Source organism: Pinus tabuliformis, chromosome X, assembly GCF_031772625.1.
Source record: "Pinus tabuliformis cultivar Carrire ecotype Pingquan chromosome X, CPIR1, whole genome shotgun sequence".
Lineage (NCBI taxonomy): Eukaryota > Viridiplantae > Streptophyta > Pinopsida > Pinales > Pinaceae > Pinus > Pinus tabuliformis.
The window spans coordinates 1,453,587,408-1,453,602,377 of record NC_142308.1 but is presented as its reverse complement, the minus strand read 5'-3'; the positions used below and the strand labels follow the sequence as shown (position 1 = coordinate 1,453,602,377).

At 37.1% G+C, this 14,970-nt stretch overlaps 1 protein-coding gene across 5 annotated transcripts; it reads right to left on the bottom strand.

The window, feature by feature from the left end:
* Positions 1-763: 763 nt before the first annotated feature.
* On the bottom strand, positions 764-13,103 carry LOC149145494 (protein GLUTAMINE DUMPER 5-like). 5 transcript variants are annotated; one of them, XR_016264165.1, is made up of 4 exons: positions 12,501-13,103; positions 1,590-1,708; positions 1,376-1,429; positions 764-1,266 (listed from the first exon to the last, which is right to left on the bottom strand). XR_016264165.1 is itself a non-coding variant. In XM_089447171.1 (3 exons), exons 1-3 carry the CDS (start codon positions 12,856-12,858, stop codon positions 1,229-1,231), a joined length of 450 nt encoding a protein of 149 aa, XP_089303297.1. In that variant the 5' UTR covers positions 12,859-13,097; the 3' UTR covers positions 769-1,228. The 5 variants fall into 5 exon arrangements, 1 of the variants encoding a protein (XP_089303297.1); XR_016264166.1 differs by having other exon boundaries at positions 765-1,266; positions 1,590-1,715; positions 12,501-13,094; XR_016264164.1 differs by lacking the exon at positions 1,590-1,708 and having other exon boundaries at positions 771-963; positions 1,082-1,266; positions 12,501-13,097.
* Positions 13,104-14,970: the final 1,867 nt, after the last annotated feature.

Here is a 14,970-nt window from a genome sequence, read left to right as displayed (position 1 = left end):
GTCTAGAATTCAACATATAATGGATTTAATTCCTTTCCTTCTATTAAATTTATTTTTAAGACGAAATTATCAGACAATTGCATAGGTCAAAAATGAATTTGGTGGGAAACAACTAAAGAAGCTGAGCGGATCATTTATAAAATATCTAATGGAATATGTAGTATGGAGTTCATAGAAATGTAGTTTATTTTATACTTGAAATTGCAACAATCAATGACACTTAATTTCTATAAGGCGTAAGTAGTAATTGTCACATATAGTAGTGGAAATTAAAAATAATGGACCCATAGGAACCTATCCAATTTTGTTTTAAATCAATTACTAAATTAATCTAGAGAGTAAATTACTAGTTGGAAAGTCATTACAACTTATAGTAGTATCGTACATAAGTAATAAGATAATACATGCCAGCATTTCAAAATGAGAAATAGTAATGAATGGTATATAAGAAAATACCAAACAAAATAACTAGTTTACATGCCTTCATACATCCAAAAATTACTATTTTATTTGTTGTTACACATGCATAAATCACTAAATTCCTTTGGTTGCTTGACAACAAAGGAAAATACAATTAGAAATGTATTTACATATATTAACTAGAAGCTCGGGAAATACAAGTTACAATGATACCATTAATGAAGTAGAAATTCCATCTTTATAATTGACATCAATGTAGAAAATGAATGGAATAACTCCATTTACATGAGAGATAAATGGTATTGAAATAATTAAATATATATATACACATTAAATAGTGTAGAGGTAGAATTACACCACTGTTATCCGGAAAAATAAAAAATAAATTTGCCGAGAAAAGTCCATATTCAAAAATCGTCATGAATTATACAAGAATTTACATTTTATTAAAACTAAAGGCCGCGTTGTTCTTATCATAAATTTCATAGAGACTGTGCCCAAATAAGATAGGGTCACCTTAGTGCAAACCTGGAAAACAAAACACTGACCGACTATAACTTAGGCTAGAAAAGTAGTCCCTAGGGAGGAGAAGATGAGAACGAAGGACCTTCATAGTGAAATAAAAAAAAAAAAAAAAAAAATTAATATCCAAAATTCTCACATGAAACATGTATCGTGGGTCGCGCGGGTCACGCTCCAAATCATCTTTGCATAGAAAGCCAGGTAACAGTTGAACCACAAAGAAGGGAATTCAGACCAACCTGGTAGAAAAAGGGATTCTATGCCATTATTGATGGTGTCGACCCATTTAAGAAAGACGTATATTGATGGCGAGGCAATATGCACCTGTAAGATAGGGGAGTCAGGGAATGTGTACTAGGTGGGTTAAACTGAAATTGTACAATAAAAAAAAATGTAGTGTAAGAAATGAAGGAATGAAAAAAGTAAAGAGTACCTAAAACCCCATCGTGGGTGAGCCTGTTCGTGTACACCTCCTTATAGCCACACTCTTGCAAAGGAACATGAAAAAATATGAGTGCTAGAATCAGTAAATTAAAACAAGAAATGAGAAATCCAATAGATTTTCTTATCGCCGAACTATAATTTTATAAACCAGTGAATAATGGTAGATTCCCAGGACCTCAGGTTCACCAAAATGCTCATATTACCTGAGCAGGACTCGCGTTGGTTCCACCAGGAAGCGAGACTGTGGCTTCGAGGAGGTGACATTAGATAATCCTTGTAACGGAGAGAGGAAAACGTGGGTAGTAATCTAAAGAGATATCAGCTGCAAGCTGTGAACCAATATAAGACAATTAAAACAAAAAAAAAAAAACTTTGTTAACCGGCAAAGAATAAGAACCGTACAGAGAATGTGTGAGGAATGTAGGTGAAATTTACAGATAGTAGAGACCAAAGACAAAGTGATTATGATAAAATAACCTCGGTTCTGGTAAGGAAAGATGAAATACAAAAAATTTGCCTGACGACATATGGTAGGCTGATGAAATCGACTGGTTGTAGACCTTTTGCACTACATTTCTGAAATCGTGAAATGAAGAACGACTCTAATCCTCTATTTTTGTAGTGGAAAACTCCAATAGTATAAAAAATAAATAAGTGAAATGTAATAATCCTTTGGAATAGGTTGCAGATCCACCGCAAAGGAAATGAGAGAGTATCGACATCATGGAATATCTACACCTTGACAATATTCATCATGATAGCTAAAAAGATCGCAACAGTCAACATAAGGAATGAGGAAATTGCCACAACTCAAGCCCTAGCTAGCTGTTGCACTCCAGAGTTGAACGATGGTATACCAACAGGAGCGGGTAACCTTTGGCACAAAAATGGTGAATGTGTGAAGACCCGAGGAAAAGATAGACTTAGGGTATAGAGGAGCAATAGCTACCATTGATGTGTTGAGATCTCCATCCAATTATCGACACAAAGGGTATCTTACAATCCACATGACTATCACATGGGTGACGTATAGGTGTACGGAGAGGATTGGTTCACGAATACCCAGGGCATACAATCACTTGATGGGCATAGGTGTAACCTAGGGTAGGGGTAAGCATTACATATTATGACCACTTGGTAATGAAATCCGATACTAAGTAGAATTTAGGTTAATACATAATGAGAGCACAAGTTTTCCAGGTTAACCCCTCATGTACACCATGTAACATCAAATTCCCCCCAAGCCGAAGTAATAAATAAACACAACCACCTTTGACTAAGCTAATCACACCAACGTTGAAAGGAAATTTCTTTTATATTTAAAAACATGTATTGAAGAGTATTTAAGAAAACATTAGAAACATAACGAGGACAATATGGACATGGGAACTTGTATACTTGAGCATGATTAGATATATGTGGCTATTCTTTCAAAATATGGGAGAGAAAAATAAGTAGGTGTTACGGTGTTAGACCCACCAACATGTGAAGGGATCTCTCTCGTAAGAAGCCCAACTAGACCTAACACCATTTGGAGTAGGAGTCCTAGTAGTGGTTAGTAATGTAGGGCCTTGACCGCAGTAGTGCACAAAGGTAAGTATGATAACATTGTGAGAAGCAAGTGTATGACCTTGCAGCGAGTCAAGTGAGATGCATGGGGGTTTTCACACATCCCTTATAAGCTTTTAATAGTATGCAGCCTGAAAAGAACACACAATCGGAATGACATCACAGGATGAAAGCAGAATAATCCACAATCCAAAGTGATAGGTTATCACAAAAACACGTCTTCAAAATATTTATACAAGCTCTTCATAAGCCTAAGCCTAGCAAAACATTTGGCTCCAAAATCCTGTTATATGAGTTATGAGGTTCTATTTATAACAAGAGGGGGTGGCTCTTCAACTCCCCTTTGTGACATTTAGAATATCCTCATCACACTTCAACTTCTTCACAAAATAACACATTACATTACATGATGACTTTCCATATTCCAATATTGACACTTGGAATTTCACATACAACATCATTAAAAATAATATTGCATTTTACACTTGAACCTATATAAGACAAAATATGATAGAGACAACTTAACAAACTAACAAGACACAACACTATGATGTTATATTTTGGGAAAACTATAGCTCAACAACCTCCACTTGATGTTTCTTGGTCACATATTGGTGCCAGGCTTGGTATTGCGTGATGGTTCCCCCAAACTACTTAAGAGTGACTTGTTGGAAGCATACTCTAGCCTCCATGGCATTTGAGTACATCGCCTTGGAAATTATGTCCAACTCATTTTGAATGATGAGAAGCATTGTTGTGACTTTTTGAGGACCATCGATGAAATTTTTCATGTTCTGTTCATTCAAATTCGAGTCTTCCCTGGTGGAATTTTATCTGAGATGCTCCAAATTCTCTTCGACATCCTGTCAGACTTGGTTCTTTGCTTTATCTTTGGTGAGGGAATCGACTAATGGGATTTGGTGTGTTCTAACCAAGACATCCAAGGTACTATACAACCCTACATATGAGGCTTGAATAGTTCCATTGAATGAGGTGAGCTGCTTGTTTTTATAAATCAACATTCGAACCTTCAATTCCTCCAGTTCTACCCATGGCTTCGTTTTCTTAACTAAGTCAAGTGGGGCCCCTTTGTGCCACATTGTCCACACTTTCACATAGGGAATGGAAGCTTGTATGTTTTTGGTATTTTTAACAAACTGTATGCTTTGTTGCTGTAAGCCATGCAAACATACAACTTCTTTATGTATGGTGACCAACTTGTCATAGATCTTTTGTGTGGTTCCTCCAAGTGTTGATACTTCAGTATGTATCGCTGCTCTCATCTCCTACAATGCAGAAATGACATTTTGCGCTCCTGGTTGGATTTGTTATGCCTCTTGCCTGGAAGCCTCCAAGTTCTATGCTAGTTGCTCATTCTAGACCATCAAATACTGAATATTTCATCTTGTTTCTCGTGCATAGGCCAAGTTGGCTTCAGAAATGACATTTGGATGCTTCTTAGTGTCTGACACTATCATCCTTTCTCTAATGAAAGTAGGTTTTGCGTGATCATCCATAAAGTTATTCCTCCGTTCTTATACAATTCTCTTTTGGAACTCATCGCATGATAGATTGTAAACATCAATTATCAAATCATCATTAAGGAGAACAACATCCCTTTTCTCTCTTGGGGCTAGATCTACTGCTTGAGGTGGTGGAGACTGAGGGATGACCTGTGGTGCTCTCAACATCAGGTCAACAAATTCACGTTGCAGCTCCTCTTCTAGCTCCATGTTTTTCACTTCGATCAATTGTTAAATTTGGTCTCAAATCTGCATCTGTTCACCTTCCTCCTCAGCTGTTGTTTGTTCCTATTCTAGTTCTTCAACCTATATCAGAATTATCCCCTTTGTCATTATGCATTTCCTTTATTATTCTTCTTTCTTATGCTTCTCTTCTCATTCCTTAATCCTCAACTCTTGTTATTCCTTCAGCTTATTCTCTGTCTCTTGCAACTTCAGTTCTTCTTCCTACAATTGATGGTTTTTTGTCTTTCTGAGCTCTTCTCTCTTTATCCTTTGCTTGCTATTTGCTTCTTCTCTGAAGACTACTTTCGTGACAAGTGGATATTCTTTCATTTAGAAACCTTTTTCTCCCTTTGGACTGTCAACAATCTTCCTCTTTCCCTTGTCATGCACCGGATTGCTACCTTTTGTTGTCATTTCTTCCATGAAAGTTGTCATTGTTTGTGTAGCATCCTATGAATTCCTTTCTAAACTGACCATCTCATTAAGTCTAGAGGCATTGTAGTAGTACCTCCAAGGATCCTCCTTTGGCTAATGAAATGCCCCATCGATCCACGGAAAGTAGAATATCATACAATGATCCTTGCCAATACTATGGGGATCATACGAATTAATGTCCTTAGTGTCGAATTCAAATTTTTCTATCTCCTTAGACTCAACATAGGCAACTTTCAAGTTATTTATCTCGTAAAATTTAATATGAAAAGGAAGAGTGGGCCATGGTTCTTTCTTCTTCAAGTACAATGCTGCTGACTACCCTATAGAAAGATGGTATGATGCTTCTTGCATGATCAGTTTGTTAGTGGCATACCTTCATAAGCCATGTAGAGGCTTCTCTATGCTAAACACTCTAATGAAGGTTCTACCTCGTGAGGCATAGAAATCTACAATGTCTACTATCACCTCCATTGTTTCTTGTGACATGCAAGGTGGATCCTCTTCAAATATAAGGCTTTACAATGGGATGATGTAGTGATCAATGCCATTCCTCCTCGATAACTGTGTTCCGAGAGAAACTTGTAATAAATGTGCACAGTAGGTTCTCATGGTGTCCATGTCCAGTTCGCGCTAGGGAACTGTTTTTGCACATAGATTGGATCTAGTAAGTATGCAGACATAGAGAACATTTATCACTCACCCTTGGTCAGATTCTAAGATTGTGCTACATGGACCTTTAATTGTTGAGCTAACATGTGTAACTAGTTGAAAAATCTCCCATCATTCATCAACTAATCCAATAAGACAACCCACCCTTCAGGAAAGGTTTTTATGCTCTTTTGATGATGGATTCTACAAGAAAAGATAACCAAGAGATGGTAAGCCTTCCTGAGGGACTTTATCTTGTAAACATGGGTGGGTGTCTATCAAAACTTTGATCGTTATTTCACCCAACATTTGACAATGTTTCTTTTGTTGATATAGCTATGGGTGGCATAGAAGAGTGAGTCCATGCACTCTACTGGCTCAGGCAAGTGATAAATTCGCTTAAAATATTGGGCCCAAAAGGTGGCAATCTTCTACATGCAGGCACTACTCAATGTCATGGTTTTCTCATCCATGTGTGAGACAATTGAGCTGATGATATCTATACATGGGAAGGTGGGGTACCTGAATGCAACCTTGTATATCATTAACCATTGGATGCTGAGATTAACCTCTTGATCCTCTAAGTTTTCCTCAAATTCCTTTGCAAAATAATCTTTAATATGCTTCTAGGTTAGACACGATCCCTTCTATATAAAAACAACCGGCTACTTGCATACACTGACAAATCAATTTATGTTTGCTCAACTACTTCCCTGGTACTACTCTTAGTGGTTTCTTTTGATGTATCTCTCTTAGATGTTATGGTAACAATGACTTCTCGAGAGGTGCTCACCAATTGTTGTACCCGTGGGAGAGAAATGGCACTCATGGAAAGAAAATGTTAGCCTTAAGAATAAAATCTGACAAGGAAAGTTCAAGCAGCAAACCATGCATAAGAAGGGGAGGATTGTGTAGTTTTCCCTAGCAAGAGGGACTCGATGCCTGTGTGAACTATGCATTGCATAGTCCTAGTAGATAAGATGGAAGTTTGATGGTTAAAATTGTACAATGTGCAGTTTAGCCTGGGAAAGACTGCACATTTCACATTCTCAATGTCCAAGTACGGAAGACTAACTCCTAGAATTGTGCAGTGCATAGTTTAAGCCATCTTGGACTATGCGTTGAACAATTTCAGAGGCCAATCTTGTGGCTTGAGCCTGAAAATTGCATAGTGCCAACTAAGCAAAGTGAAAACCAGCAAAGGGGAATGTAGATTTGACCAAGGAAAATGTTAAAAATGAGAAAATCTCAGAGGTAGTGATGAGATGAGCACATATATGACTAAGTGTAAATAAATGCATGTGAATCAAGTGCAACAATTAATAAAATAGAAGGAAAAATAAGTATGTGAGGAAAGTTGCCGCAATGGCGACCATTGGTACAAAAGCAGGAGTCACTTCAATACCCTCGACAGTACCCCAACGGAGTCACCTCAAGAACAAAAGAATTACTCCACTACCAGCGAGCCTGGATAGTACCTTGACAGAGTAACTTTCTTCACCTCTATGCAGAGGAATCCTTTCTCTTCTTTCACCCTTTATTTAATTTTTCCCTTTTTTCATCTTAATTTTTTTCAAAGAACTCTACATAAGCACTTATTTATTTCATGGGGTGGAAGAGGGATAGCGACTCATTGAGAGCAGATGAGGTTGTCCATTCAAAGAAGGATATTTATATATACCTCTGACATACATTTTAATGTTTTCCCCTTCTCCTTACTCTACTTGACTTAGTTGACAAGGGTTAACCGAAAATATAAGATCGACTAGAGTAGGTGGTAGTAGTTAAAAGTGAAAGCATGGTGATTTGAAAATGACTCTCTCCAAAAGGGACATATTTTTCATCAAAGTATCATCTACTAAATAAAATTCAAGATTCACATAAGGAAAGGGAATAGACATATAACGAAGCCTTTATAGTAGTATAGCTTCCTCTTGGACTTCGCCTTGCCTGTCTAGAATCCAAACACAGTTTCATGCAAAAAAAAATCTATAGATGAAAAGAAAAAAGGAGAATGAAAGAAGTAGGGTAGAGGCGAATGAAAGAAAATCAAGGAAATAAAAACAAAAAGGAAACAACTAATCCTACTCCTAACCTAAGAAGAGCATATGCCAACTTACGTAAAGTGATACTTCTAATGCAGTCATCGATGCATTAGATAGCCTATGTAGGTGAGGGCATGTATGTTAAAAAGGATATACAAGGAAACCAATAAACAAGACAGGTAAGACAATACATACCAGAATGTTCGAAGCTTGAATTCTACCGTAGAAAAGTAAAAATGGAAAGAACATGACAGGCACTCTACGGATGTACCATGGTGTCAAACACATTGTGAGTCGACGAGAAGAAGGTACACACTTTCAAACTTGAAAAATGAGAAAGTTTTATGCCAGTTGCTCATTCTCGGCCGTCAAATATTGAAGATTTGATCTTGTTTCTCCTACATAGGCCAAGCTCTCTTTGAAAATGGAATTTGGATGCTTCATAGTGTCCGACACTATCACCCTTTCTTTAATGAATGCAAGTGATGTGTGATCATATCGAAAGTAGTTTCTCTGTGTTTATACAATCCTATTTTATAACTCATCGAATGATAGATTGTACACATCCATTATCGGATCGTCATCAAGGAGAACAACATCCCCTTGCTCACTCTTGGCTAGATTTTCTACTGGAGGTGGGGGAGACTAAGGGATAACCTATAGTGCTCTCAGCATCAGGTCAACATCTTCGTCTTGTGGCTCCTCTTCCATATCCATGTCTATCATTTAGATCAATTGTTCAATATACTCAGGAAGATCTCGATACTGCAGTTGTTCACCTTCCTCTTCGACAACCAGTTGTTCCTGTTCTATTTCTTCCACCTATATTGCGTTGTTTCCTCTATCATGTTGTCTTACCTTTGTTCTTCTTCCTGCTTCTGCCTCTCTTCACGTTCCTTCCTCCTCAACTATTATCCTTCCTTCTGCTTCTTCTCTTTCTCTTGCAGCTTCATTTTTACTTCCTGCAACCTCTTCTTTTCTCTCTTTATCTACTCTTTTCTCTGTTTCCTCTACCTCCTCTTTACTTTTGCTGCTAAAGCTACTTTTGCGACAAGAGGATCCACTTTCATTTTATAACTTTGTTCTCCCTCTAGACTATAAAAAATCTTCCTCTTTCCCTTGTCTTCCATGGGATTATTGCCTTCTAACTGACTCATTGTGTTTGAAGGCATTGTAGTAGTACCACCATAGGTCCTCCTTTCACTAATGAAATGCCTTGCTGATCCACGTAACATAAACTCTCATACAATGGTCCTCGAAAATACTGCGAGGATCATACAAATTAAAGTCCTTAACATCGAATTGAAATTTCACTATCTCCTTAGCCTCGACATATGTGAATTTCAAGTTCTTTATCTCGTATATAATCCAATCTCCAAAGGAAGGTTGGGCCATGGTGATTTCTTCTTCTTGAGAAGCTTCTGTCTGCCAAACACTCTAATGAAGGTGCCACTTGGTGGGGCATACAATCCTACGATGTCTATTATCGCTTCCATTTCTTCTCATGACATGCAAGGAAGATATTCTTCACAGATAAGCTTGTATAGTGGGATAACGAAGTGGTCAGTTAGCCATGACATTGCTCCTTGATAACTACATTAAGAAAGCAACTTGAAATAGATGTGGATGACATATTCTCGTGGTATCCATGTCCAGTTCATGCTAGGGAACTTTTGTTGCAATCATATTGCATCGAGTAAGTATGCATATATATATAACCTTGCTTGCTTGCACTTGGGTAGATTCTGACCATGTGCTACATGGGCCTTCAATTGTCGAGCCAATAGATCTAACCAGCTAAACGACCTACCATCATTCACCAACGAATCCAATAAGATTGCCCACCCTTCAGGAAAGGTTTATGTGCTCTCTTGACCATGGATTCTGTAAGAAAAGATAACCAAGAGCTGGTAAGCCTTCCTGAGGTACTTTGTCTTATACACATGGATGGGTGTCTGTCAAAAATTTGATGGCTCTTTCACCCAACGTTTGAAAATGTGTCTTCTTTTCACATAGTTGTGGGTGGCATAAAAGAGTGAGTCAATGTGCTCTACTGGCTTAGGCAAGTGATACATTTCTTGAAAGTTTTATGCCCGAAAGGTGGTAAGTATGCCCGCTGGCACTGCTCAACATCATGGTTTTCTCATCAATGAGTGAGACAATCCACTTGATGATTTATGTAAACAAGAATACGGATACCTGCATGAAACTTTGTATAGCCCTCATTGTCAGATGTTGAGATAAACCTATTGATCCTCTAAGTTTGGCTCAAAGTCCTTTGCAAAAGAATATTTAATTCATTGCCATGTCAGAGATGATCCATTCTCTATAAACAACTTAGTATATGCATACATTGGCAAATCAAATGATGTTTGATCAACTGCTTCCCCAGTACTTCTCTTAGTGGTTTCCTTTGATGCATCTATCTTAGATTCCATGGTAATAGTGACTATTGGAGAGGTGCTCAACCACTACTGTAACTGTGCCACAGAAAGGACACTCATGGCAGGAAAATGTCAGTCTTGAGAAAAACAACTTACAAGGCAAGTTCGAGCAGCAAACTAGGCATCAAATAGGGAGGATTGCCCAGAAATCTTTGTCAAGAGGGACTACTTGCCCATGGGAACTATGCACTATGGAGTCCCAGTAGCCAAGATGGAAGCTTAATGGTAAAAACTATGCAATGTGAAGTTCAATCCAGGGAGATGCCTGGGAGAGACTGCGCATTGCGCAGTCTCAGTGACCAAGGATGGCATATTGGCTCCTAGAATTGCACAGTTCGTAGTTGGATCCAGCTTGGACTATGCGCTACGTAATTCCAAAGGCCAAGCTTGTGGCTTGAGCCTTAGGATTGCGGAGTGCCAACTAGGCAAAGTGAAAACTGAGAAAGGGGAATGCATATATGCCAAAGGGAAGTGTGGAAAATGAGAAAATTTGAGAGATAGTGTGATGCTGAGTGAAAATCATACTAAGTGTAAGTAAATGCATGCAAATCAGGTGCAGCAACTAATCAAACAAAAGGAAAATGAAGTATGTGAGGAGAGTAGCCGCAATGACAACCGTTGGTGTAAAAACAGGAAAACTAATGCGACAATTGGTAAAGACAATCTAAAACTTTAAACAAAACTTCTACAAGTTAAAATAAGTTAAAAAGTGAGCAACAACGAAGAGAAACAAGTGAAACAACACTCACACAAGTGAAACAAAAAAAAATGACAGAAAAAGTGGCAAAAGATGAGAAAAGAAAAACTCATCAGGAAAAGCACTGATGATCGCAATGAAGGTTCCTTGATCTCCTCAGGAATGTTAGAGCTCTAAGATCGAATGTGAAAATGAGCTCTAGAAGCATTGATTAAATAGATTTGGACAAATTAGGGTTTATGATGCGCATGCCTAAAATCAAGGAAAAAACAACACTTGGCTTAAGTAAGTTTCTAAAAATTCCGTAAGTTCTTCCTTCAGGATTCTAAAAATAGGTCCTTATTTTTTAGGGATGCTTTTTTATTTTTTATTTTTTTCTTTTTTGGGGAAACTTGCCATGCACAATGCACTTCTAGGGAACTCTCACAACTTTCCCACTGAGTGCACTATGTATTTTTTGAGCTCAGTGAAGGTTGCACAATTTCTCGCTCATTGTTGCGCTGCCTCCCATGACTGTGCAGTTTTTAGCTCAAGACTTACTCGCAATCATGACTACACAATTCCAATCATCAAGGTTGCTTGCCCTCAAGGATCGTGCAATTTGTCATCAAGGTTGCTTGCCCTCAAGGATCGTGCAATTTGTGGAGGCAAGCCCAAAACAATTGTGCGACCAAGTTGGGAGATCAACTTGTGACGTTGAAGAATAGCTAAGTGATCAAACACAAGAAAAAATGGAAAGATAAGTCTCAATCAAAGCATGAATACCTTAATCATTGCGAGATGAACTGGTTTAGATAAGAATAAAAGCTCCAAAATCAAAACATAGACAAAATTTTAGAGAATAGTTGTAACCACACGAACACCTTCTTAATGACTTCAATACTTTGACTTACATTGAAGTATGCCCTCAACTTTTAAATCTCCTCTTAAATTTCTTTTATTTCCCTTCAAAAGATACTCACGGTGGGATTGAACTCCATGACAACTCAAACAAAAGAATACACATGAGGATTGAAGATTGAAAGCAAACAAAAAAAAATACTCAGGTTACTCTTTGGAGCGATTATTCAGATCGTTTATGCATAATTTACATGTTGCTCCTTATTATATAACACTTATTTCTAAACCTAAAACAACACATTTCGACCCACCTGAAGTGATAAAATTCAGGGTTTCTAATATGGACGTTATACAATTCAATAAAAAATATCAACAATGGTCTTCTAAACGCTACAGAATCTATGTCTATCTCATGGATTAACTCATTCAACCAGTTGGAAAAGCGTAGCTGAAGATCAGCTAGTAACACCAAACTAATTTAGCCATAAACACCATAAAACAATGTACGTTAAGCGTTCTTTCTCTGCATATGTAAGGCTAGAATTTCCCAGCCTATATTAAATGTAGACGCTGGTGAAATTCAACCTCAGAACAGCTGATATCCTAAATCATAATATTTCAGGCCTGGCCTCACAGATCTACATCAACAAAACAAGAAGAAGAAATTTGGTACAGTTTATCTACTCACTGGCATTTAAAATTTCAACCGCCAAAGACGTTCGTTTAGCAATAAAGGTGGGTTCCTCATCGCCAGCCATGATCACAATCACTCTTTCGCCCTTATCATCTGAAAGTCCTGCCATATCCTTCGTCATCTCTCTCCCTCCACCATCACCATGTTCAACAATAAGACGAGGCCCTGATGATCTGTTGTTAATTTCTTCTTCTGAATGGGCAGCACTGCAGTCTTTGATGTAGGACCATGCCAGAAGAATCAGAGAAAACCCTATGAGAACAAGCATGGTACCCACTCCACCCAACAGATAGGGAACTGGAGTTTTGCCCAGTGATTGAGTAGCGCTGCTAATATTTGATGTCACTGACATTGCAATAGCTCCTGGACTGCCCTTCACTCGTAAATTCCGTTAAACATCGGCGATCCACAAATGACATTGCATGATTTTATGATATTAATTTAGAATAGACAAGTACACTTGATATTGGGCTTCTGCCATGAATACTGCTGATAAAATACTTGTTCGTCTCTGAGTGGTAAAGAAACAGATTTTCTATCCTGTGGGTTTCAGATGAGGATGTACTATTCTTCACTCGAAATTAGGGGCCCTCTACTTTCAGACGATGGAAACCATTAAGCCAATCCGTTTTATTTTTTGTGGACTCTGAGTCATGAAGTGAGGAAAGTGCAAGCATTATAAATATAATTATATGGTAGTGGGTCGCGCTATTTCACCTAATTTATTGTCGGTGTGGGAGAAAATGTTATTCTCAAATTGCTCATTGCTACGGTAGGAGGACACCAGTAGCAGTAGGCATGGAACGTGCAACTCGTTTAGGGTTCATGTTGAGTAAATCGCATTTTAAAGGGCGGACCAAAGAAGGCGACCAGTCTCGCTCGATTCTTTTCTCCCTTGGTTCTGTCGAGCAGTTGACGGACTCCGTCACGGATGAAAATTGATGGATTCGTGGGCTGTTGACGCAGTCATCACGGATGGAAATGATGGTTTCGTTGAAAGTGGAAAGGAAAGAAAAGAAAAGAATGAGTAGACTGGCGTGTTTTCCATATTTGTCTGAAGGGAACATCAACATCAACTTTTGTATTTAATAGAGGAATCGGATAACTACCAGCAGAGGTATGTAAAGTAAATGATACATAAATATATTGATTATAATATTCATAGTGTTGAGAATTTGTAAAGCTGAGACCTCTGTGAAAGCAGGAATCCGAAAAATAGTTTAGAGTTTATTTTATATTATATAAGTAAAATTATTTACCTTATTTATAATTATTTACTTTCTAAAAAATCAAAATTTTAAAAAATCTATTCTAAAATAAACTAAGTCTATAAACTTAATTAAATAAATTACAAAAGTTCTGAATATATCTGGTATTTATTTCACACTTCACATAATATTGCTAATTACGATGGTTGTTAATTGAATTATTTCTTTAAGTTAAGAAGCTAGTATATATGTAGTATTAATTTTACATTTTACAAAATACTGTTTATTACTATGGTTGTTAATTGAATTATTTCTTTAGAGTGAATTTAAAATTTAAGTTAAAAAGCCAGTAGGATATAGAATAAATTGTGAGTGGGTGTATCATTAATGTATTTGAGAATGTAAAGGTTACTAATTCAAAATTCCTCACACACAAATTTAAGCATTTTAAGAATTACTATGCCCAAACAAAATCCGATCATCAGTAAATTTAATAACTTGAATGTCCTTAAATTATAGTTTTTGAAATCAAATTTCAAAACTCAAACTATTTAACAAGCGGAAGCAAAAAAATAAATAAATTAATATAAGTAAGCTTCAGCGTATGACTCATATATACATGGCAGTGGCTAACCACCCTGCCATAGGGCATTAAATGCCCGGGGAGATGCAGGCTAGATAGCCCGCTACCATTTTGAATTTGGAAAGTGGGCACTAAATAAAAGATGAGAATTCGCTTGTTAGCGGGCTATCCAACCTGCATCTCCCCAACCATATATACATTACATTTTATACACTGCTTCATATCATAGTTATTGCTAATTGAATTACTTTTATAATAAATTCAAATTAAATTCATGAAAATATATATATATAAATAGTGATTTTAAATAATAATATAAATGCACTGTGTAACGGAGTAAGTTAATAATTGTACATATACGGTGGATATTTTATGATTTTAGTGGCTTAGTTGGATTGATAATATTTTTTATTATTTTAGTGTTTCTTTTAATTTAAAATTAATGTAAAGTAAAAAAAAAACTTATTTAAAATAAAATCGTCAAGGAATAAATGTAATGAAAACTCTAATGCGGGTGCTCTCAGGTTAGAATAAACAATGGCGTTCCCTATAAAGTGTCATACGATAAAGTAAAGAAAGAATGATAAGGCTCCTTTCAAATCAATGTCATCTTACCATCGCCGCTCTGCGTCTGTTTTTGTCAAATATATAATCATCAAAATTGCATGGTTTC

Excerpts from the sequence above, each read along its gene's own strand:
- LOC149145494 (XM_089447171.1), bottom strand. The coding sequence starts at position 12,858 with ATGTCAGTGACATCAAATATTAGCAGCGCTACTCAATCACTGGGCAAA. Across the intron at positions 1,430-12,500 it reads GGTTGAAATTTTAAATGCCA|AGTGTGGCTATAAGGAGGTG; the intron begins GTGAGTAGATAA and ends TTCCTTTGCAAG. Across the intron at positions 1,267-1,375 it reads CACCCACGATGGGGTTTTAG|GTGCATATTGCCTCGCCATC; the intron begins GTACTCTTTACT and ends CCTATCTTACAG.